General features: G+C 38.6%; 1 protein-coding gene across 3 annotated transcripts in view; it reads left to right on the top strand.

The window, feature by feature from the left end:
- The window catches only part of slc7a2 (solute carrier family 7 member 2), a 167,017-nt gene extending 149,168 nt beyond the window's left edge, over window positions 1-17,849 (top strand). For all 3 annotated transcript variants that reach the window (XM_043690093.1, XM_043690072.1, XM_043690084.1), the window contains exons 10-12: window positions 1,854-2,020; window positions 5,979-6,087; window positions 10,022-17,849. In XM_043690093.1, the coding sequence (XP_043546028.1) occupies window positions 1,854-2,020; window positions 5,979-6,087; window positions 10,022-10,200 (455 nt within the window). In that variant the 3' untranslated portion in view covers window positions 10,201-17,849. The remainder of the gene's footprint in view (window positions 1-1,853; window positions 2,021-5,978; window positions 6,088-10,021) is intronic.
- The last annotated feature ends 7,632 nt before the right edge of the window (window positions 17,850-25,481 follow it).

The following is a 25,481-nucleotide window of genomic DNA, read 5'->3' as shown; positions in this document are numbered from 1 at the left end:
GGAAAAGGGGAAAGGAATTCTCAAATAATGCCAGTTGGCTGATATAGTGCAAAACAGTTTTGCCTGGCAATTTATTGGATGACATTATATAAGGAAGATAGATGACACTGGTGGAAGAAAAACTATTGTGGAGGAAAATGACACTGTGAGTTAAGTGTAATGGTGTCATCGAGAAGACAGTTGGTTTATTTTAATACTCATGGATACCAGTAGCCTAACTGACTAAGAATTATGAGGTGAGGGCATTCAGGATAGCAAAGACTTCTGTTCCAGTTGTTTATGTGCCAGTTTAATGAAAAGAAGAGGAAAAGTGAAGCCACTGCTGCATCCAAATCATGTCAGTTCCAAAAAATGGTGCCTTTAATAGCAGGTCTGATAAATTTGATAGCTGAAAATGTGTTGCTGGAAAAGCGCAGCAAGTCAGGCAGCATCCAAGGAGCAGGAAAATCGACGTTTCGGGCATGAGCCCTTCTTCAAGAATGTCCAAAACGTCGATTCTCCTGTTCTCTGGATGCTGCCTGACCTGCTGCACTTTTCCAGCAACACATTTTCAGCTCTGATCTCCAGCATCTGCAGTCCTCACTTTCCCCCCTGATAAATTTGATAGCAAAGCATGGAAAATTTGGACTAAAAATTTGTTAAGGCCTATTTTTGAGAAAGTAGTCATGATTTTCACACCCATTGCTGCAGGGGTGGGCTGTTTAAAAGCCCTAGTTGGAATAAAAGCAATAATTTAAAAAAAAACTTGTAGCCCTCACCCCACACACCTCACTGCTAACCCATTCCCTTCCCCTCACCTTTCCCATGGACCTCATACAATTCATTTGAACCTTTTGCACTTCCATGCTCATTCACCAAGTGTTCACTCTATAGAATCATTGAACCCTAGAGTAACAACTATTTATTCTGAGATTGTTCCTTTTATCAAAGTGAGTACTCTCACTTATCATGTTCTATTTGCCGTACTCTTGCCCTCTCATTCAACCAATCTGATTCCCCTTAAAGCCAATTTACAACTTATATTTCATGTCATCCACAAACTTGGGAATATTTCAATTTCTTTCCACATCCAAGTCATTGATATGTATTGTGAACATCGGGGATCTAAGCACTGATCCTTGCAGCTCCCCATTGGTCACAGCTTGCCAACATGAGAATGACCCATTTATGCTGAAAAATGTTTTGCTGGAAAAGCGCAGCAGGTCAGGCAGCATCAAAGGAGCAGGAGAATCGACGTTTCGGGCATAAGCCCTTCTTCAGGAGAAGGGCTTATGCCCGAAACGTCGATTCCCCTGCTCCTTTGATGCTGCCTGACCTGCTGCGCTTTTCCAGCAACACATTTTTCAGCTCTGATCTCCAGCATCTGCAGTCCTCACTTTCTCCTAGTTGAGTGACCCATTTATGCCTACTCTCCACTTTCTACCTGTTAACCAACCCTCAATCCTTGCTAGTGTATTACTTCCAATCTCTTGGACTTTGATTTTGTTCACTAACCTGCAGATGCCAGAAATGTGAAGCAAAGGTAATATCTAAAATTTTACTTTATCCTTCCCCTTCATGTTCATATTGACTTCTATATATTTCCAGTATTGTCTGTTTCTAAAAGGAAAAAAAAGGTTAGATATTTAATACAATGTAAGGTGAGATGGTAATTTGCTTGAAGTGTACTAGCAGAGAAAGCCTGGCCCACTAAAATATCAAAAAGTCACAGGCCGCGTACCCACAACTTCCTTATGTACCATTGCTGGGCAATGATAGTCACCACTGATTCAAAATTTACCATTTAAATACTTGTCCTTGAATGTAATACATTATTTTAAATGCCTGTTCTAATTGACATCTTTCTTTTACAGCTGTTATCATTTGTGTATTAAGTGTGCTGATTACTTATGCCAATGAAGCCATTCTCTCTGTGGTGCCCTGGAGCATAGGGATTCTTGCTGTACTCCTGGTCATGCTTGGTGTCTCTGTTTTCATCATCTACAAACAACCTCAGAGTCAACTTAAAGTAGCATTCATGGTAACTGATCAACATTTCCATTCTAGAGTTTCTGTTGCTGAATTCAATCCGAAGTTACCTGAATTTCTGCATACTATATAGTAGATATTGAATACACAGTACACAGAGGTTATGTTACTAGGCCACTAGCCAAGTATTCAAATTCAACTTCAATGCTTTGAATTTGAATTCAGTTTCTAAAGACCTGGAAATTAAAAAAAGGAATACTGTGTGCAATTCTGGTCTCCCTGCTATAGAAAGGATGTTGTGAAACTTGAAAGGGTGCAAAAACGATTTACAAGGATGTGGGCAGGTTGGAGGGTTTGAGTTATAGGGAGAGGCTGAATACACTGGGGCTATTTTCCTTGGAAGGTCAGAGGCTGAGGGGTGACCGTATAAAAGTTTGTAAAATCATGAGAGGCAAGGATGGGGTAAATAGACAAGGTCTTTTCCCTGGGATGAGGGAGTCCAAAACTAGAGTGCATAGGTTTAAGATGAGAGGAGAAAGATTTAAAAGAAACCTAAAGAGCAACCTTTTCATGCAGTCTATAGAATGAGCTGCCAGAGGAAGTGGAGAGGCTTGTACACTTACAACATTTAAAACACATCTGGATGGGTATATGAACAGGCAGGGTTTAGAGAGATATGGGCCAATTGCTGGCAAATGAGACTAGATTTATTTAGGATATTTGGTCAGCATGGACGAGTTGGATTGAAGGGTCTGTTTCCGTTCTGTAAAACTCTGTGACTGTATAACTGTACAACTTGGAAATTGTCATAAAAACACAACAATATTTAGGATATTTGATTTGAGTTTTGGTTACATCAGACTGCTCATTTCTGGTTTCAGTACATAATTATAAAAAGGAAACAGAATCACTGGAACAGGTGCCAAACATGTGTAAATGGATGATATCAGAACATCTTTCAGGAAAAAAAATTAAACAGGCTAGGACTCTAATGTACAAGAGAGATTGTTGAGGGATGACCAGATAGGGGCTTGATGACTGTGGAAGTGTTTGATAGAGAAGGTGGGTGGAATTTTGTTAGTGGCACACTGTTCCTGATGGCAGAACCGGAAGTGTCATCCTATCTTACTGGTTCCCACACCATTCTAATTAAAATTTAAAATACCAGCAGCATGCGCAGGAGATATGTTTGATGACACTGTGGGTGATTCTCTTCTATTCTCAAATGCACTACCAGCCAACAATGCAACAGGGACAGATGGGATGTAATGGAGTTTCCCTATTAAGCAGAAAGGCTCTTCACTGCGGCTGCAACTTTCCTGTCCAACTCTATTGCCATTAACATAAGACTTATTGAAATTGCAAAGGTAGCATGGATATTTTCAAATATAAATTTTACTTATAAGTAATTTACATCACATTGATTTCATTTCATTCATGTGCACATTATTGTTATTTTAGACTGGTACTCCTCATGATCAGTATACATTGATGATTACAGTGACAATAGGGCTGTTTGCAGTATTGTAGAAGTAACAATATCATGATTTTTTACACACTTTCTGAATATTAATGTTAGTGTCTAGTGTTGTACTCAATGAATGAACTTGCAGGATCAGCTGATGCTCCTTTTTATGGATAATATGGGATCACTTTCCTTGAGATCACTCTCTGAGTGGCATGAGTTTGCCTCCAACTGGGAATTTTTAACTTGATTCTTACGTTGCTTTCTGTAACATAAGAAACTAGGCATTGATATTATAGCATCGAAGAATCCAATATTTTTTCAACTAATTATTGTGTACAATCATTACATTTCTTAGGCCCATATGTGTCTGAGCTAATATTAAATTAATATGTTACAAAAGAGGAGCATGCTTACAGCAGTGTGTCACACTTCAAATGATCTTATGTTACAGAAAGCAACGTAAGAATCAAGTTAAAAATTCCCAGTTGGAGGCAAACTCATGCCACTCAGAGAGTGATCTCAAGGAAAGTGATCCCATATTATCCATAAAAAGGAGCATCAGCTGATCCTGCAAGTTCATTCATTGAGTACAACACTAGACACTAACATTAATATTCAGAAAGTGTGTAAAAAATCATGATATTGTTACTTCTACAATACTGCAAACAGCCCTATTGTCACTGTAATCATCAATGTATACTGATCATGAGGAGTACCAGTCTAAAATAACAATAATGTGCACATGAATGAAATGAAATCAATGTGATGTAAATTACTTATAAGTAAAATTTATATTTGAAAATATCCATGCTACCTTTGCAATTTCAATAAGTCTTATGTTAATGGCAATAGAGTTGGACAGGAAAGTTGCAGCCGCAGTGAAGAGCCTTTCTGCTTAATAGGGAAACTCCATTACATCCCATCTGTCCCTGTTGCATTGTTGGCTGGTAGTGCATTTGAGAATAGAAGAGAATCACCCACAGTGTCATCAAACATATCTCCTGCGCATGCTGCTGGTACTTTAAACTGAACATAAGGTCAGTTTGAGACCATTTCCTTAGGTTATATGTTATGATACAGTGATGGTATCATAAGCATTTATCTTAAAGTCAGACTAACCCATGTGACATAACACAATAACAGGGAAATTGAAATTTTGTAGGTGCTCTGTCCAGCTAACACTTCCACCATACCCACAATACCAAGCCACTCGTCCATTCTCCTGAGCCCCACAGTCAGTTCTCTGCAGACTTTTCTGTGAATTGCCATTCAAGAAATATGCAATCTATAGGATTTCTACACTCAGTACATACTTGGGGGAGGCAATGGCCTAGTTGCTTTATCGATGGACTGTTAATCCAGAGATCCAAATAATGTTCTGGGGACCCAGATTTGAATTCCAGTGGTGGAATTTGAATTCATTTTAAAAAATCAAAAAATGGTAGGCTAATAGAGTCATAGAGATGTACGGCATGGAAACTGAATATCCCTCCAAACCCGTCCTATTCATAAACCCATCCAAATGCCTCTTAAATGTTGCAATTATACCAGCCTCCACCATATCCTCTGGCAGCTCATTCCATACACGTACCACCCTCTGTGTGAAAAAGTTGCCCCTTAGGTCTCTTTTATTATGTTTCCCCTCTCACCCTAAACCTATGCCCTCTAGTTCTCCTCCAGTCTGAAAGACAACCCTCCACCACCACCCTCTGTCTTCTACCTTTGAGCCAGTTCTGTATCCAAATAGCTCGTTCTCCCTGTATTCCATGAGATCTAACCTTGCTAATTAGTCTCCCATGGGGAACCTTGTCAAACGCCTTACTGAAGTCTATATAGATCACATCTACTGTTCTGCCCTCATCAATCTTCTTTGTTACTTCTTCAAAAAACTCAATCAAGTTTGTGAGATATGATTTCCCAGCACAAAGCCATGTTGACTATCCCTAATCAGTCCTTGCCTTTCCAAATATATGTACATCCTGTCCCTCAGGATTCCCTCCAACAACTTGCCCACCACTGAGGTCAGGCTCACCGGCCTGTAGTTCCCCGGCTTGTCTTTACCGCCCTTCTTAAACAGTGGCACCACGTTTGCCAACCTCCAGTCTTCCACAACATGATCTCCCAGCTCCTGTACTCAATACTCTGACCAATAAAGGAAAGCATGCCAAACGCCTTCTTCACTATCCTATCTACCTGTGACTCCACTTTCAAGGAGCTATAAACCTGCACTCCAAGGTCTCTTTGTTCAGCAACACTCTCTAGGACTTTACATTAAGTGTATACGTCCTTCTAAGGTCCATTGTCAAATGTTGGAATAGCCCATGTGGGCTATTAACATCTTTTAGGGAAGGAAACTGCCATCCTTACCTGGTCTGGCCGAAATGTGACTCCAGATTCACAGCCAAATAGTTGATTCTTAACTGTCGTGTGGGCAATTAGGGATGGGTAGTTAGGGATGGCCTAGCCAGCGACACCTTCATCCTGTGAATGAATTAAAAAAAACAACTTTCTAATTAACACTAACCATGTTGATATATTTTAGGTGCCACTTTTGCCATTCTTACCTCTAATCAGCATCTTTGTCAATGTCTACTTGATGATGCAATTGAATGGAGGCACTTGGATTCGTTTTTCTATTTGGATGGCTGTTGGTAAGTGCTGGAAATATGATTTGCTAAACTGTTTAAAATGTTTGAAATTTCCTGATGCATGTCAGGATTCATGGTTCTAAAATTCCTGGTGGCTGTTGTGTCACTGGATGCATAAGATTGTCAGCTGAAGACCACTAAGGATCACTTGCAGTGTTTGCGACAAACTGATAATGTTTCAGCACTCATCAAGAGTCACTCATGAGCATTGGACATTTGGTGAGGTACTGGACAGAGGCCAGGAGCTGCCTGGATCTTCAGTCATGGCGTCAACCACAAATTCACTGCTAATACTACTTAGCTCCATTTCTCCTGCTCTCATATACACATAGTTTAAAAAATGTTCAGCATCCCTAGTATCTTGTAAATATCTTGTCCACTCGTGTGTAAATTATTATTGCCCACCATTTGAATGCAAGTAACACCCAATAAATATAGAATTAACACTTTGCATTGTAACTTGATTTCTTTTGAAATGATTGGCCGCTCTGGAGGGAGGAGGTGGAAGAATAAGCAACATGGGAGCATTAATTGCCAACTATGTGCACACATTTAGGAGCAGTTTCAAAGAAGAGTTGAGTTTTGGTTGGAGACACACCAATTAAATACAATTTGTGTCTGAATAAAATATTGTAAATTTATAAGCACGAGGCTCCACTGTTCCCATTTTCTCTGCCACCCAGTCCTTAAGAAAGGTTACACCCAAAACGTTGACTTCTCCACCCCCTGAAGCTGCCTGGCTTGCTGTGTTCTTCCAGTCTCCTGCTTGTTTGAATTCCAATACAATGACTGCTTAAAGACAAAGGATGGAAATTTTTTTTTCAGCCATAAAGCTATAATATGATGTCCATTACCTGGTTTTATTTCATTTAGCGGTTATCCTGGCATCAATAAAATTTGGAGCCATATTATTTGGGTTCACAAGTGTGTAAAGGCCAATTATGTAAGACACTGGAACACCTTTGAAACAATACATTTTTATTAACCAAAAGAGAAAATGTTGGAAAATCTCAGCACGTCTGGCAGCATCTGTAAGGAAATAAAAGAGCTAACGTTTCGAGTCTAATTGACCTTTTGTCAAAGCTCTGTACCTGTAATACATTTTTGTTAGTCATTCATGAGATCTGAGAAAAATCAAGGATTTAGTTAATTGTTCAAGGTCTCAGAGGTAGGAGTTGATTGGAATACAAATGGTTAGTGAGAACTTGATGACCTAGTAATAGGAGCCAAGGAGAGCCACATTCTCCCCCAGACTTCACCAGTCCAAATGATGGTGATCACCATCAGATGATCAGTATGAGTGTCACAGGCCCAGAGTGTCAATACTGAGGGCGTGCAGCTGTTAGAGGGTCAATACGCAGGGAGTGCCACACCATTTGAGGGTCAGTACAAAAATACTGCTCCTGTCTGTGGGTCTGTATTGGGGGTATGCCACACTGTCAAAGAGTTAGTGCTGAGGGAGAGCTGCACAGTGAAAGTGTCAATAGTGAGGGAGTGCAGCTCCATTAAGGAGTCAGTGCGGAGGGAGTGTGAGGGTCTATATGGAGGGAGTACCACATCAGTCAGATGGTCGGTATTGAGTATGTGCCATACCAGTAGATGGTCAGTACAGAGAAAGTGCAACACTGTCTGAGGATTCATCCTGCAGAGGTGCCAAACCATCAGAGGATCAGTACTGAGGAGGTGCCACACTGTCAGAGGATTAGTATTGAGGAAGATCAGTGTGTCTGGACTCTGAGTTGTAGAGAAAAATGCACCAGTTAGATGATGAGTGCCAAATTTGTATAAAATGTAAAACGGGCTGTTGATTCTGATTGGCTACATATAGCTGTCCTATATGTGATTCCGTGATAGAACAATATTTGGTAAACTGTCCTGCGTCAGCAAAGAATTATGGTGACATCCAATTTAGGATTGTCAATGTGGCATACCTTCACTTAGTATAAGGTACATATAGAGCGATCTACCCTCTTACCCCACATATTCGCAGAATCGGTTTCTGCAGTTTTGGTTTACCACAGTCCGAACACATTACAGGGAACATTCTAGAACCAGGGAGCGGGGGCTGCCAGGAAGGTAAATTTCCCATTTACCTATCTACAGTTCTGGGCTTCTGCGGTATGTTTAGAACATATCCCTCGTGGGTATGGGGGTATTACTGTATGTTAATATAGAAAGTACACGTTCAGTCATTATTGAATTGAATTGAATTTATTGTCACATGTACTGAGGCACAGTGAAAAGCTTTGTCTTGCAAACAGATCACATAATTAAGTAGCATAGTTAAGTAAATAGTAGGTAAATAGTGGCAAAAACAACATGGGTACAGGCGAATGTTAAGAGTTTGTGAGTCCATTCAGTATTCTAACAACAGTAGGTTAGAAATTCTAACCCTGTTTTAACCCAGCAAAATAAATTACAGCTGTTGTGTGGTTTATTTGCCATTCCATGATCAAATCCTTGACCAATCAGAATCTACCTGACTGGTCTAAAATTGAAATAAAATTTGACAGCTCGTCGCCAGTCATCATCGAACTCATGCATTCTCCATGGCAATGGCTCTACCGCTCAAGAGTTGTCTGCCAAACAGTTATCACTCTCCTCTCATACGATATAAGCATTCATTTTCCTGTACATTGACACTTATTGTTATGATGAGTATGAGATGAAAAGTTTCAAGAAAATGTGTAATAGAGTCATAGAGATGTATAGCATGGAAACAGACCCTTTGGTCCAACCCATCCATGCTGACCCTTACCCCAACCCAATCTAGTCCCACCTGCCAGCACCTGGCCCATATTCCTCCAAACCTTTCCTATTCATATACCCATCCAAATTCCTCTTAAATGTTGCAATTGTACCAGCCTCCACCACATCCTCTGGCAGCTCATTCCATACACGTACCACCCTCTGAGAATTGCACACAATATTCCAACAGTGGCCTGACCAATGTCCTGTACCGCCGCAACATGACCTCCCAACTCCTATACTCAATACTCTGACCAATAAAGGAAAGCATACCAAACACCTTCTTCACAATTTATCTACCTGCGACTCCACCTTCAAGGAGCTATGAACCTGCACTCCAAGGTCTCATGTTTGCAGGGAATAAAAAAGTAAAATAAGATAGCTGCAGAAGAGGGCTGAAAGAAGTAAAAATGTTATCGGGAGAAATTCTGAAAAGAGAGATGAATCATTTTTTTCAAAAAAGTTATCAAAGAATAGTAATACACAGTAGCCATAATTTGACTTAACATGTGCAATGCTAGAGGACATGGACTAGCTTGCTGAAGAACAAAATTTTGAAATAAGAGAAAGTTTCTTACTTGGCTGTTCTGAGTTGCAAGTTGTGATGCCATCTGCTGGTTATAATTGGTTACCATATTTATTACAATAGTCATAAAACATTACACATAAAATTAGATAAGGTTCTAAAATTTTTAAAAGACTGGGTTCTGTAATGATGTGTAACCAAAGTAGATTTTTTTTTCCCCAGTCTTATAGATTCCTTTGTTTTCTTTGTAACTTTCCCAGTAAACAATTCATTCATGTAAACCTTGAGAATGTTCACTAAACAACAAAAGGATGGAAGGATGTCATTACTAAACCACAACCCTCCCTGAATCTATTTACAGATGTTATTTTCCCTTTCAAAATTCATTAGTTTGTAGATGTAACAGCAGAATATTTTTCCAGAACTTTTGTCTTTCATAAAAAAAAATTAGAAAATTTTGACTTTTTTATTTGATTTGATTTATTGTTGTCACATGTACCAAGATATAGTGAAATGAGTTTGGGTGCTCTATGAGCAAATCATACCATATTGCAATCTTATTGAAATTTGTGCCATTTAATTATATATTACAATGTAACTTGTTAATCAATAACAGTATATAATATTGCCTCCTGCATTTAATAATTTATGTTCTGCTTAAAGGATTTGCAATCTATTTTGGTTATGGCATCAGGCATAGTGTGGAAAGTCACCGCGATGATGAATCAGCACACAGTGAAACTGAGCACATAAAGAACTTGGAAGGAATGGACGACAATGAAATGGCAACTGAGCTTGACCAGTTTATACAACATGAAAAAACAAATGAATGTCAGCTTTAAGCAGCAATGAAATGTGTCAGTTTGCTACATCAACACGTCTGTGTTCTAAGAGGAGCAATGTATTAACTTTGGTTTCAGAATATTTTAAAAAAACTCTTAATTGGTAAACTGTACTAATAAATGAGTGTTTTGGAGCAGATGAAATTACTTAAGGGGGAACTGAACGTTTGTTGATTATCTACAGGTCATACAGAGTAACACAAGATTAATTTGGTCTCATCAAAAACTAAAATATATTTTCCCAAAACAATAGAATGTCTGCCCTGATAAGAGATTATCTAGTAGGTGGCAGGTGGCTGTAAAGGTTTTAATCACCATTTTTTTCTGAAAAGCAGCAAAAGTATGTGTTTTTTTAAACTATTCAGCAGTGTAATGCAACATTTATTACAGTCTTTAAAAGATTTTCTGTAATTCCAAATTAAAGCATTCTGTGCATTCGTTCAGAAAGTGGCAAATAAAAACATACGAAATAGGAGGAAGTGTAGGCCATATGGCCCTCGAGCCTTCTCTGCAGAGTTTAATCACTACTGAGTGTTCTTACACTCACATTTTTAGAAACAAAAGGGGAAGCAATAAATGTGAATTTTCTCCATTTACTAAACTCTGGAAACTTGGGAAAATACCACCCTAAAATATTCTGAAACATTAAACCCCCTTAAACACATATATATGCAAATTTTAGTTTGCTGCCATTAAATCTTAGAAATCTAACAAAGGGGTTAAGATCACATGGTCGTAGGTTTATATGAAAGTGTGAGACAACCACTCATGTTTCGAAAGTTCAAAACCCTATGTAGAAAGTAGTTTGTGTGAATTAACACGAGATGAACTATTCCAAAGTCCTTATAAGGGATGTTTCTATCTATTTTGGTGGTGCTGCATATTTGTTTTTGAATTCCTAATTATAAATCGCCTTCATTTGTCAAATGCAAGCAGAATCTGTGAAGCATCAAACTCTTAGATCACGTAGTGATGAGCTGTGATTCTCAAAAATGAATTGTAAAATGGTTGTAGCACCATGTCCATGCTGGCTATTTGTAAAAGCAACTCAACTAGTTCTGCTCCCATGCTTTTTCCCCACAGCCCTGCACATTTCTTTTCTTCAGATGCTTAATTACCTTTTGGGAAGCCATGAAAAGGTTTGCCATCAACACACTCAGACAGTGCATTCCAGGTCCTAACCATGCACTGCGTAAAAAAGATTTCCTTCACATCATCATTAGTCTCTTTGCCAATCTTAAATCAATAGCTTCAGGTTTTCAAAGCACCTGCTAATAGGAATAGTTTCTATTTAAATAGTCTTCTGAGACACTTCACAATTTTGAACACTTAGAGTCATAGAGATGTACAGCATGGAAACCTCCTATTCTCTAGAGAGAACAACACCAGCTTTACCAATTTATTCACATAATTGAAGTTCTACATTGTGGGAACCATTCTTGGAAATCTTCTGCACCATTTCTAAATCCTTCACATCCTTCCAAGAACATGATCTCCAATTCTAAATGTTAATCTCCAGTTGAGTCCAGATCAGTGTTTTGTCAAGCTTAATCAAAACTTCCTTGCTTTTATTCTCTATGGGTGAAATCTTCTCCTCCTATAGGTGATGAGCTTAGAGAAAGTTGTGACACTTCAGTTCCAGAGAGTAAATCCTTGTTTGACCCTCTCACCCTGCCATCAATTGAAACCCCTAAATGGCAGTTAACAGCCTCAGCCCAGGTGTTTGGATATTTTCAAATCAACCAGTTTTGGAGTCATGGAGTCATTCAGCCCAGCACATCCATGCCAATTAGATTTCCTAAACTGAACTAAACCAGACCCATTATATCCCTCTAAACCTTTTCTATCCATATACCTGTCCAAATGTCTTTTAAATTTTGTAATTGTACTCACCTTGGGCATATTGTTCCATATGTGCCCCACCTTCTGTGTGAAAAAAATGCCCCTCAGGTCCCTTTCAAATCTTTCCCTTCTCACCTTAAACCTATGCCATCTAGTTCTGAACTCTTCTATTCTGTGGAAAAAATCTTGGCTATTCACCTTCTCTATGCCTCTCACGATACTATAAACATCTCAGCCTCAGCCTCCTACATTCCAGTGAAAAAGTCCCAGCCTCTCCTTATAACTCAAAGGCCCCAGGTCTCAGTAACATCCTTTTAAATTTTTTTGCACCTTTCCTAGCAGAGTGACCAGAGTTTTATGAAGTATTCCAAATGTTCTGAAGAAGGCTCTCTCAACCAGAAATGTTACCTCTAATATCTCTCCGCAGATGCTGCCAGACCTGCTTTGTCTTTCCAGCGATTTCTATTTCCGTCACTGAAATTATATCCCCTAGCTCTAGAGTCATAAGCCAAGGGAAACATCCTATTTTCATTAATCCTGCCATGCCCTGTAAGAATTTTGAAAATTTCAGTGAGGTCACTTGTCATTCTTCAAAACTCTGGAGAATATGGGCAAATTTTATTCAATGTCTCCTCATAAATATCCTGTCATCCCAACGATTAATCTGGTGAACCTCTATTTCATTCCAATCATGGCATATCTTTAAATTAGGAGTCCAAAACAGTACATCGTACTTGGTGAGGTCTCACCAAGCATCCAAACAACTGCAGTATTCATGTACTCAAATTCTCTTGCAAAAAACAGCAATATATCAATGTTCTTCCTTATTAATTGGTGCACCTATTTTAAAAAAAATTATTCAGAGGATATGGGCATCGCTGGCTAGGCTAGCATTTGTTTCTGTCCTTGATCGCCTGGAGGGCAGTTAAGAGTCAATCACATTGTTGTGGGCACATGTCAGCCAGGTAATACAGATTTCCTTCCCTCAAGGGCATTAATGGACCAGATGAGTTTTTGTAACAATCAACAATGGTTACACTTTCACCACTAAGATAGTTCTTAAAAATTCAAATTTCATCATTTGCCACAGTGGGATTTGAACTCATGCCAGCAGGATTCTGGATTGCTAATACAGTAACATCACAATGCCACTCAATCACTTTGGAGGCCAACAGTTTCCAACTTTTCACTATTTAAAAAATGTTTCTGCTTTTTTTAATCAAAGTTCATACACCTCACTTACTCACATTATATTTCACTTGCCAAGTTCTTGGCCAAGTCTTTTAGAAGTCTTTATTCACCAGCTAACGGCATTATCCTCACCAACCCTTAATGTCACTTCAAAAGATTAACTTAAATGAAGTAATTTTGACAATTTTGGAGTAAGTAGTGGAGAGCGATAATATTGTAGGAACAGGAAAATCTTTGCAATATGGACTCTGTAATGCCCCTCCCTGACCCCATTAAAGTCACTCTTTTCAATTTACCATTTTGTTTTTAAATCTATGACTATTTTAAGACATGGCATATAACCAGTAGTACAGCAGAAATTTTTTTTTCTGCAGAGGTAACAGTGGTACAGTACTGGAAAATTGATAACTATTATACAGTAATTTACAAGTCAGCAATCAACCAAATGGCAAATTTTTACATCAAGCACTCAGTGAAATAAGCATGTAATGTTCACTTTTGAAAGCAATGATTGACTGGTGTTTGCTGATCAATTAACTGTTATAAACCCTGTGTCCATTTTGCCTGGAATGTACAATGGGGTGGGGATGCCACCTCTTTACTGCGACACTAAAAGCAAAAATTACTCTCATGATAAATCTTGTCATTTCTTTAGCCAAGTGCATACCACATATAATTTTTGAATTAGTAGAATTTGCTCGTACTTTCTGCTTTTATTCCCAATTATAGTTTGTTGTGTGTAGAGGTCTAGGGTTCCTTGATATATTTTGGATGAAGCTTCACTACAGCTATAACTTAAGGAACACAATTTTAATGCATGTTGTGACTAAGTTCCAACATGCTAGGAAGTAGCTGATGACCTTTAATCAAAAATGTTGCTACTTATAAATAAGATGGCAACAGCAGTATATGTATAGAGAACAACATCTAAAGGAGTCTGCCAATTCAAATGTTTGAATGTCATTCACCTTTATTTATTTCATCATATTTCATTGTCCTCAATTGGAATGATAATCAGGGATATTGTCAAGGCTTGCAATGGATGATATTATCATAACAGAATCTGCTGCTTGTAATAAATAATGTTTTCACTGCTCATTGTGCCGAACCACAAAATACATGGGGAAGAAAAGAATAATTGTCCCTTTTCATTTCCTGAAATAATCTAGGTTTGTACTTCTGATAAAATTGCTGAAACCTTAAGATACAGTTTATAAAAATGTAATTCACTCATTGTTGCTTAATCACTACTCATACAATAGAGTGATGTTTTTGAGTGTATTTTGGTGGATCAAGTTTAATAGAACCATTTCAAGAAGACAGCACACAAAATTATATTATATCAACTTTTACTGTATTATATGAAAAGTCTTGATGAGGCAAATGTTGACTAAAGAGTATTTGATAATTATAATTCTTTTTGAGATGATAAGAAGAAAAATTAACTATGTATGAAAACATTCATTTATTTTAATTTAGCTCTGCACTAACTTTCCTCTGGTACATTCCTGTGATTCCTACATAATCAGTTCCCGGTCTCCAAGTACCATAAATAAATGTTGAAAGGAAGAACAAGCACTTTAACCAAAAATGAGAAATATTTAAAGGAGGTTTTTTCAGATTTCAGTTAAACCCTTCTAGTTCAGAGAATGGCATTGGCACTACGCAGGAATGTTTACCTGCCTGCCCAGTAAAGTGAAACTAGCAAGTTATATTGAGGAATAGGAACTACATTTGATTAACAAAAGTTTCGAAAATACTGAAAAAAATACTGGGAATGTCTGGTGGTTTATTGTCAAGAACTCTCGTAATCCATCAGTAAGTGTCAACTGTAAAATTCCCCAATTGCAATTTAAACCCAAGCATGAACTAAAAAATTACTTAGAATTACTGCTGGCATCCAAAAGACAGTTGCATCTTCTAATACTGTAAAACTTTATTCTCAATAATTACTGAAATCAAGAAAGATTCAGCCAATTCTTCCAGCTCTGCAAATGAGCAAAATAGCATCAGAAACAAACTACACAGTATCCTGGAAGACCCGATTATTCACCTAGAATGGAAAAGTACAACAGATGCTACAGTAGGCAGATGATCCACTTGAGAAGTTTACTGTGCAGAGAACTATATTGAAAAGAAAATCACTGGAAATAATCATAACTTAAAGGCAGCTACTGATGAATTACAAATGAACAGGCAGATACGCTCTAATCTAATAAAAGCCCAAGATGCAAAAAATATACAGATACATCTGTGAGATCAAGAACATCAGACAATGAAAATTAAGAATATTTCACCCATTTGTTATTCACAGACCTTGTACCTGTTAAAGACTACTCACCTGCTTAAATCTTTTTAAGAGTGTTCTGTAAATAATTCCAAAAGAATAAGAAGGTTCTTTTCTAGCCTAGTTGGGAGCATTTTTAAATGGATTTTGTGATTTTTAAAAAATAGATGAAAACATATTCATGCACAAATATTTCTACATAGTTTCAAAAATGCTCATTCTCCAGACCAATTTTTAATGGCTTTTCAAAGAATTGATAAATTGTTCGTTTGTTCAGCTATGCTAACCAGCACTTCCTATTTTCATAACAATCCCAATTCCCTTCCCTTCATCAGCAAAACTAACTGATGTTACAAATATTTTCATCTCTGAAAACAGAACTAATATTGGTAACAGATTCTTCAGCTGTCTCAGCATATTTTTCTGAACTCTCTCCCCAAGTCCTCTGCCACTCTACTCACAGGCTGCATCTATGGGGTCAGAAAGCAAAGTAAGTTGGCACCTTTAAGAGAGATCAATTTTTTTGGTAGGAACGGCAGAATTTATAACCAAGTCTTTTCAATTTGGTTTTCAAAAATTATACATGAATTCACACCATACTGAAGCCATGTAGTGTGTGTAGGTTGGTTGGCTGAACGGTTGATTTCTAAGGCTGAGTGATGCCAACAGCATAGGTTCAATTTCTCTATCAGATGAGGTTGCTGTGAAGGTCCCAGTTTCTTAGTCTAACCTTTGCCTGAGGCATGGTGACCCTCAGATTAAACCACTACCAGTTCCTCCCTCTGATGGGAGAGCAGAGCTATGACTTAACAAGAATTGAAACTGTTATCTAAACCTTAGGCTAAAACTCTCCCCAATATAAGCGTGTTCATCAATGCACTGCCATGAAGTAGTTCATTGATTATAATACTGTTGGCAAATACTTGTAATGCTTGTATTAATTTTGTATAAAAATGCTGAGCAATCTGTAGTTGAGGTACATTAATTGTAAGAAATCAGTAGTACACATTCTCCTTATAGGAGGTATCAAACGAAGTGAAATGGCATAGAGGGAAATACAAACAGTTCCCTTTGGCATCTCCTGTGACCTGAGGACATCCCAAAACACTTTACAGATAATGAAGCATTTTTAAAGTGTCAAGAAATGTGGAAAGTAATGTGCATACAGCAGGATCATCAAGAGAACAAACCCTGCTCTTTGTAAAGTATCAAGGGAACTTTTACGTGTCTGAATGGATCTCAGTTTAAGATCTCATGCCAAAGACAGCAGCTGAGATTTTAACATATTCAGAACTCAACAACCTGCAGAGAGGTAAAATCAGACTAAGTGTTCTGACAGTGGAATTTTCTTTATCACTGCACCAAAATAACAGCCTAGATTATGCCTTTTGTGTGGCATCTGAACCCACAACTTCTTCTGACCCAATGATGATACTAATACAACCCTATTACCTAGAACTTTTAATCAAATTGATGTTCGAAGCTTTGTTCCAACTTATGCAGAGTTACTGATTTCAATCAGTGAAAGAATAACTACTACATTTGGCACAGACACAAATCAGGGTGTTAAACATTGGTCAGCGATTCCATTGTTCAAACATGTTTAATAGCTCTTGCAGAAATTGTGTGTGGTTGCTACTTGGAAACTCAACTGCACTCAGCTATGATGCTCTTGCAGTCAAATAACCTGTCAACATTGAGGTTTGGTATTCAGCCTCTCTAATAAAGAACTGCCTGAGATAGAAAGTTTTTTAAAGATTGCTGGAAATCTGAAATAAGAAAATGTGATATTCAGCCACATTATGCACAGTTTTGGTGTAGGTTTTGTCATCTTTTCATAGACACTGATTAACTTAATCTTTCAGAACAATTCTGTGATGAGTTGCTATTTTTGGCATAATATCAGGATGTCTAATTCCTGTGATATTGTCCCTAGATAAAAGCAATGCCTTCAACAAGTCAGAGAAAGTAATTGGCAATTAAATTAACAAAATGGCTTCATTTACTGGCTGATTTAGAAAGTGTCTTCTAAAAACTGACAGAATATTCAAACCATTTACAATTATCAGTAGAGGTAGGCTAATCAGATAATTTATTTTTATAATTTATTAAGTTTAGGTCTAATAAGGATAGATTTACTCCTGAAAAGCAACACAAATAACATCTGTGATGCAAAATTAATTGAATTTAATCTGTTGTGCTTAAAATAATTTGTGTACATGTTCTTGTAAAATTGACTTTATCAAAATGTTATAATGCTTTATTGTGTTACAAAATAGTTGATCTGTGTTTCTAATATACTGCAGTAACAATGGAATAATAATTTCAATGTAGAGTTGTTTGAGTTCTTTGAAACCATCTCACCTCATACAATTATTCCATATTTGCAAATCATTGAATCCCTACAATGTGGAAGCAGGCCATTTAGCCCATCAAGTTGACAATGACCCCCTGAAGAGCATCTCACCCAGACACACACCCTCTACGCTACCCCTGCATTTCCTATGATTAATCCACTTAACCTACATATCCCTGGACACTATGGGCAATTTAGCATAGTCAATCTACCTAAGCTGCTTATCTTTGGACTGTGAAAAGAAACAGGAGCACACGGAGGAAACCCACACAGACTGAGGAGAATGTGCAAAATCAACACAGATAGTTGCCAGTGGTTTTGACTTTATTGTAGAACTAATGATGAATAATGAAGGTGAACGTCTTGTTCGACTTCTGATAATATGCTATTGATATTGGGATTTGAACAAGTGAACAATCTTGTGGTAAAAATGTTTAGAAATACCAGTTAACATTTAAGGAAATGTAAATCACACATTTTATATTTAAAAATGGATAGAAAGAAACTAGCTGGTTAAAAATATCTTAAATTACCCCTAACTGAGATTCCACTGCACTCAGTTTTGGTAGTACCCAATTACATTGTTGCTACGTTTGTAGAGGACAGAAAGGTAGCTGGAGGGACAGGTATGGTTGAGGAAGCAGAGAGGCTGCCGAAGGACTTGGACAGGCTAGGAGAGTGGACAAAGAAGTGGCAGATGCAATATGCGTGAGGTTATGCACTTTGGTCGGAAGAATAGAACATTACCTAAATGGGGAAAGGCTTTAGAAATCTGAAGCACAAAGGGACTTAGGACTCCTAGTTCAGGATTTTCTTAAGGTCAACATCCAGGTTCACTTGGCAATTAGGAAGGCAAATGCAATGTTAACATTCATTTCAACAAGGTTAGAATACAACAGCAGAGGTCTACTGCTGAGGCTATATAAGGCTCTGGTCAAACTGTATTTGGAATATTGTGAGCAGTTTTGGTCCCCATACTTAAGGATGTTTTGAAAGCAAATAGAAAGGGTGAACTTGGGGTCTCAAACCATGGAGGGGAGAATCCAGCAGTGAAAAGAGATCCTACGCCTATCTGAAGCTCGAGTAGGATAGCCTACTGTGCTAATATAAAACAAAGTACAGTGGATGAAATCTGAAACAAAAACAGAACTGCTAAAGAAACTCAGCAGATTTGCCTCTGTGGAGGGAGAGTTAGCATTTCAAATCTAATGGCCCTTTTTCAGAACAGAACCTGTGGAGACATGTAAAATTCAGCCTTAACAGTCTGACCATCTCTTCAGCTGCCTGTGATACATTTCCCTTCTTCCCCATCAAAGACTCCAAAGGCTTGCTCCTGTCCTAGACTGTCAATGCATACCTTCTAGCTTTTCTCATACCTCCATCCACTCTGACCCTAATATTTTCACCAGATACATTTCTTGCTTCTTTGCTCCAATTCCCACTTTGAATTCCCTTATTTCCTTCTGTCTAGGTAATGCTATGAACCATTATCTTTCCTCAGGTACTATCCCTCACTCTTTATAATCACAAATTGGGATTCAAGCACTGTATTCCTCTGTAGCCCAGAGCTCAGCAATCTCTCATTACTTAGGTAACATGCACTTCTTCTTAACCTTCCTACCAAAGTGGACAACTTCACATTTTCCAACATTATTCTCCACTTGCTAAATCCTAGCCACCCACTTAGAGTCATAGAGATGTACAGCACGGGCAAAAAGACCCTTCGGTCTAACTCATCCATGACAACCAGCTATCCTAAATTAATCTAGTCCCATTTTCAAGCACTTGGCCCATATCCCTCTAAACCCTTCCTAGTCATATACCCATCCAGATACTTTTTAAATGTTGTAATTGTACAAGCCTCCACTACTACTCTGGCAGCTCATTCCATGTACTCACCAGCCTCTGTGTGTCCCTTTTAAATCTTTACCCTCTCACCCTAAACCTATGCCCTCTAGATCTGGACTGCCCATCCTAGGGAAAAGACCTTGTCTATTTATTCTACCCATGCCCCTCATGATTTTATAAACCTCTATAAAGTCACCCCTCAGCCTCCAATGCTCCAGGGAAAACAGGCACTTAACCTACCTATATCATTTTGTAGTTTTGTTATGTCCTCTTCACAAATTTACTACCTATCTTTGTATTGTTAGCAAATTTGGTAACCGTACCTTCCATCCCTTGAACCAAGTTACTTATGCAAACTGTGGGCCAATTTCTGTGGCATGCCATTCATTATACTTTGTCAGCCTGAAAAAGACCCTTTATGCTTACTCTGTTTCCTGCTAAGCATATAATCTTTAGACCGTGCCAATATGCTTCTATCTACTAACTACATCATAAGCTTTTATATAATAACCTCTGATATGATATTTTATCAACTGTCCACAGGACATATTACTTCCTCAAAGAACTTCAAAAGATTGAATTAAGCTGATTTTCCTTCCATTAAACCATACTGAGTTTCCAATTTCCTTAGTTAATGTAAACTCTAAGCTCAATCATCTTCAACTGCTTCGTCGACGATCTTTGTTCTACAATAAGGTCACAAGTGAGAATATTCACATCATTTGCAACTCTTCAAATTCTGTTTTGCCTCATTGGGGTAGTATGCTGGGAATGAAGCCCTTTCTTTCCCTGAGTCATCACAAAAGTTAAATATTTTAACAAAAATACATAAAATCCCCTATTTACTTCTGCAAACTCAGGTTTCTTTACTTAACAAGAATGAGTATTTATTACAAATAAAGATACATCATACATAGAGGTAGACAACTACGAACTGTAAACTTATAACTCTAATAGTTAGAACTCTAATCTCACTTACGAAACCCCTTAAATATACATACAAATAGATAAAAACATTGGTGTTATGGGTGAACGTGAAAACAAACTGGGGAAGCAGTTCAGTAACATCAGTGTTTAGGATTGGATTGAAGGATTCCTTTAGTTTCCCAAATCCTTCAGTTCCTTCACTTCGCCACAGAAGGTATACACCGATTTGTTCACAATTATATAATATCTGATTTACTGGTTAAAGATAACAGCTTACAGAGCCAGTGGGAGAAAATAAACTGGCTTCTGAGATTTTAGACATTTCATTAGAAAAAGGCACACTGTCTGCTCCTTCAGAAGTCCTAAGGTTTCTGCTAGTATTTTTCACACAACATGCTGTTCACCACCCAATACACCAATGCTACTTATACCATCCACCCCCAGCTACTTGCAAAACAACAGTTAAAACACAACTTACAATGAGCTTCAGTAACATGCTTTTTAAAAATAGAGCAATTCCTTCTTCAACACAGTTTTTTGTCAATTTTGTCCATAATCGAAATTACAATAAAATAAAAAGATGTGGCATTTACAACTGAAGTAGTTCAGTTTCAAATATAAGAATACCTGAAAGATTTGGGCTGACATGGTTAGTAATATTCACAACAGAAAAGTGACAGGTAATATCATCTCTAATAAGACAGAATCTAACCATTATTCTTTTATATTCAATGATGTTATCAACACCAAATCTCCCATTAACATGGCTGGCATGGGGCAGCATGGTGGCTCAGTGGTTAGCACAGCTGCCTCACAGCACCAGGGACCTGGGTTCGGTCCCAGCCTTGGGTGACTGTGTGGAGTTTGCACATTCTCCCTGTGTCTATGTGGTTTCCTGGGTACTCTGGTTTCCTCCCACAATCCAAAGATGTGCAGGTCAGGTGAATTGGCCATGCTAAATTGCCTATAGTGTTAGGTGCATTAGTTAGGAGTAAATATAGGGTAGGGGGATGGGTCTGGGTGAGTTACTCTTCGGAGGGTCAGTGTGGACTTGTTTGGCCAAAGGGCCTGTTTCCATACTGTAGGGAATCTAATCTAACATCCTGGGGTTATCATTGATCAGAAACTGAAATAGACTAAAGATGTCAATACTACAGCAATAAAAGCAGGTCAAAGGCTAGGAATACTTCAGTCAATAATTCACCTCCTGATTCCCCAAACCCAGTCTACCAACTACAAGGCAAAAGTTAGGAGTGTGATGGAATAGAACTAGGAAGAACTATAGTGGTAGGAGACTCAAGAGTGAGGAGTACAGACTAGGATGATGTACTGCTACCCTGGGGCCAGGATAAAAGATGACACTGAATGGTTGAGAGGTATTCTGGAGGGGAGGGAGAAAAGTCAGAGGTCATGCACTCACATGAAGTCCTTCAAAACTTTAAGGAGCTATGTGGAAGATTAAAAAGCAAGACCTCAAAGATTGCAAATTCTGAATTACTACCAGTGCCACCTGATCCTTAGACAGTACCTTCCAGACCACCACTGTCTAGAAAAATATGGGCAGCAGATTATTGGAAATACTACTGCCTACAAGTTCCCCTCAAAGCCACACATAATCCTGTTTTGGGAATATACAGTTGTTTCTCCAATGCTGCTGGATTAAAATCTTGGAATTCTCTCCCAAACAGTATTGTTGGTTCATCTATACCAAATGATCTGCAGTAATTGAAGAAGGCAACTCATCATTACCGTCTCCCAAGAGAAACTAGAATAAGCATATAAATGTTTGCCCAGCCCACATCATACAAATGCATTTTAAAAAGGAATAGGTGGATAGAGGTTGTTCACCAAGGACAAGGTGCTAGAAAAACTGAAGGGTCTGAAAGTGGATAAATCACCTGGACCAGATGGGCTACACCGTAAAGTTCTGAAAAGGATAGCTGAAGAGATAGTGGAGACTTTGGTAGTGATCTTTCAGGTATCACTGGAGTCAGTGAGGGTCCCGGAGGACTGGAAAATCGCAAACGTAACCCCCCTATTTAAGAAGAGAATAAGGCAAAAGATGGGAAACTATAGGCCAATTAATTCGACCTCAGTCGTTGGTAAGATTTTGGAGTCCATTGTGAAGGATGAGATTTCTGCACACTTAGAAGTGCATGGTAAAATACGGTAAAGTTAGCTTGGTTTCATCAAGGGGAGGTCATGCCTGACAAATCTGCTGGAATTCTTTCTTGGAGGTAACGAGCAGGTTAGACCAAGGAGAGCCAATGCAAGTTATCTATCTGGACTTCCACAAGGCTTTTGATACAATGCCACACAGAAGGCTGCTGAGTAAGATAAGGGTCATGGTGTTAGAGGCAAGGTACTAACATGGACAGAAGCTTGATTGTCTGGCAGAAGGCAGAGTTTGGGAATAAAAGGGTCTTTCTCAGGTAGAAAGCCGGTGACTAGTGGTGCTCCACAAGGTTCAGTGTCAGGACCACAACAGTTCACTTTATACTTTCATGATCTGGATGAAGAAAATGAAGACATTCTGCCTAAGTTTGCACATGATACAAAGACGGGTGGAGGGGCAAGTAGTATTGAGGAGGCAGAACGATTGCAAAAAGGTTTAGACAGGTTAGGACGGTAGGCAAAGAAGTGGCAAGTGAAATACAATGTGAGAAAGTATGAGGTTATATACTTTGGTAGAATAGAAGCATGGACTACTTTCTAAATGGGGAGGAAATTCAGAAATCTGAAGTGCAAAGGGACTTGGGAATCCTAACCCAGATTTTTCCTAAGGCGTGGTGGCTCAGTGGTTAGCACTCCTGCCTCACACCAGACACCTGGGTTCAATTCCAGCCTCAGGTGACTGTCTGTGCTTGTATTGGTTCCCTCCCACAAGCCAGGCAAATTGGCCATGCTAAATTGCTCATAGCTTTGGGTGGGTTACGCTTCAGAAGGTTGGCATGGCCTTGTTAGGCTGAAGGCCCTGTTAGCATGCTGTAGGGAATCTAATCTTTTAAAAAAAATTTGCAGGTTGAGTCAGTAGTTAGGGAGGTAAATACAATGATGTCATTCATTTCAAAAGGATTAGAATATAAAAGGAGGGATGTACTTCTGAGGCTTTATAAGGCACTGGTCAGACCACATTTAGAGTAAAGTCAGCAATTCTGATCCCATATCTTGGGAAATATGTATTGGTCCAGAGGAAGTTCACGAGAATGATCCCTGAAATGAAAGGCTGAATTTATGAAAATTGTTTGAAGACTCTGGGTCTAAACTTGATGGCATTTAAAAGGATGAGGGGGCATCTGATTGAAAATTACAGAATACTGAAGGGCCTGGACAAAGTGGACATTGTGAAGATGTTTCCATTGGCATGAGAGACGAGGACCCGAGAGCACAGCCTTAAAGGGAAGACCTTTCAGGATGGAGATAAGGAGAAACTTCTTTAGCCAGAGACTGGTGAATCGGTGGAATTCAGTAGGAAGGCTGTAGAAGCTAGGTCATTGAATATATTTAAAGCAAAGATAAATAGGTTCTTGATTGCCAAGAGGATCAAAGGTTACAGGAAGAAAGTGGAAAATTAAGGTTGAAAAACCTGCCAGCCATGACTGAATGGCAGAGCAGACTCAATGGGCCGAATAACCTAATTTCTGCTGCTATGTCTTATGATCTTAAATTCCTGGATGACTGGGTCTGTTTCTGTGGAAAGTGCGATCTGCATACGTCTGAAGGTTTGCACCTGAATAGATGTGTCTAGTGGTAGGTGGATTGGGATGGGGTAGTTGTTGCAGATACTGTTGATGGAGTTTAAACAGGGAAAATGGGATACAGTTCTGAGTGATAGCTGAAGTGAAGTCATCAGTCTGGCAGGCAGTGCCTATGTTAAGGTTAAGACACAAGACAGCCAGCAAGGTTGGTGGTATTTATTCTAATGCAGGGAGTCCTGTGAGTAGGGTAGGTTTCCTATGTCAATATGTCTTGGATGTGACAAGGAGACAAGCAATATTAGATTTAGTAATGAGCAAAGAGCCTGATTTAATTGACTGTCCACAGTCTCTGCTAATCAGTAAACAACTGAGCAACAGTGGAGGATGTTCAAAGAACATTTAATGCTATTCAGAAAAAGTTTGTAACCATGAGAAGGAAAAGCTCAACCTCACAAAAAAGCCCAACCTTCTAAAGAAGTAAGGGACAGCATAAAATTAAAATAAAAGCTTTATAAAATTACAAAAGAACAGTGCATGTACCACAGCATCGGACAAATACAAAGACAAACAAAGAACAGTTTCTAAGAATGGCTAAAAAATATAACAAAAAGGAAACTTGCAAGGGACATAAAAGGCAATAAGAAATTTTTGAGATTTCCACACTATAAGTAACCTAATCTAATCATATATAAAAGGAAAGCAGCTGGTTATGAATACTATTGGCCACTGAAGGCTGAGAGTGGGGAATACTGTCAATGACCATGGAGAAATGGCAGACATGCTGAATGATTAATTTGCTTCCGTATTCACAGCAGAAAAGGAGGATAGCTTTCCAAGTCCCAAAGGAATCAACACAACATCAGGGAGAGGGTCAAAATAACATTAGCTCAAGTAAATAATTAATAATGGGGAAATTAATGGAACTGAAAAGTTACAAAGCCCAGGACCTGACTGTTTCCATCCATAGGTATTAGAGGAGGTAAAACCATACCATAACCCTAACCATAATCCTCCAGACTTCGCTGAATTCAGGAGTTGTATCACTGGATTGGAATATTGCTCATGTCACTCCACATGTGGTGTCCCGCAGGGATCTGTGTTGGCATCTAAATTATTCACAATATTCAAAAAC

This window comes from Chiloscyllium plagiosum, chromosome 1 (genome assembly GCF_004010195.1).
Source record: "Chiloscyllium plagiosum isolate BGI_BamShark_2017 chromosome 1, ASM401019v2, whole genome shotgun sequence".
Taxonomy (NCBI): Eukaryota; Metazoa; Chordata; class Chondrichthyes; order Orectolobiformes; family Hemiscylliidae; genus Chiloscyllium; species Chiloscyllium plagiosum.
This window is presented reverse-complemented; position numbering and strand designations above follow the sequence as displayed.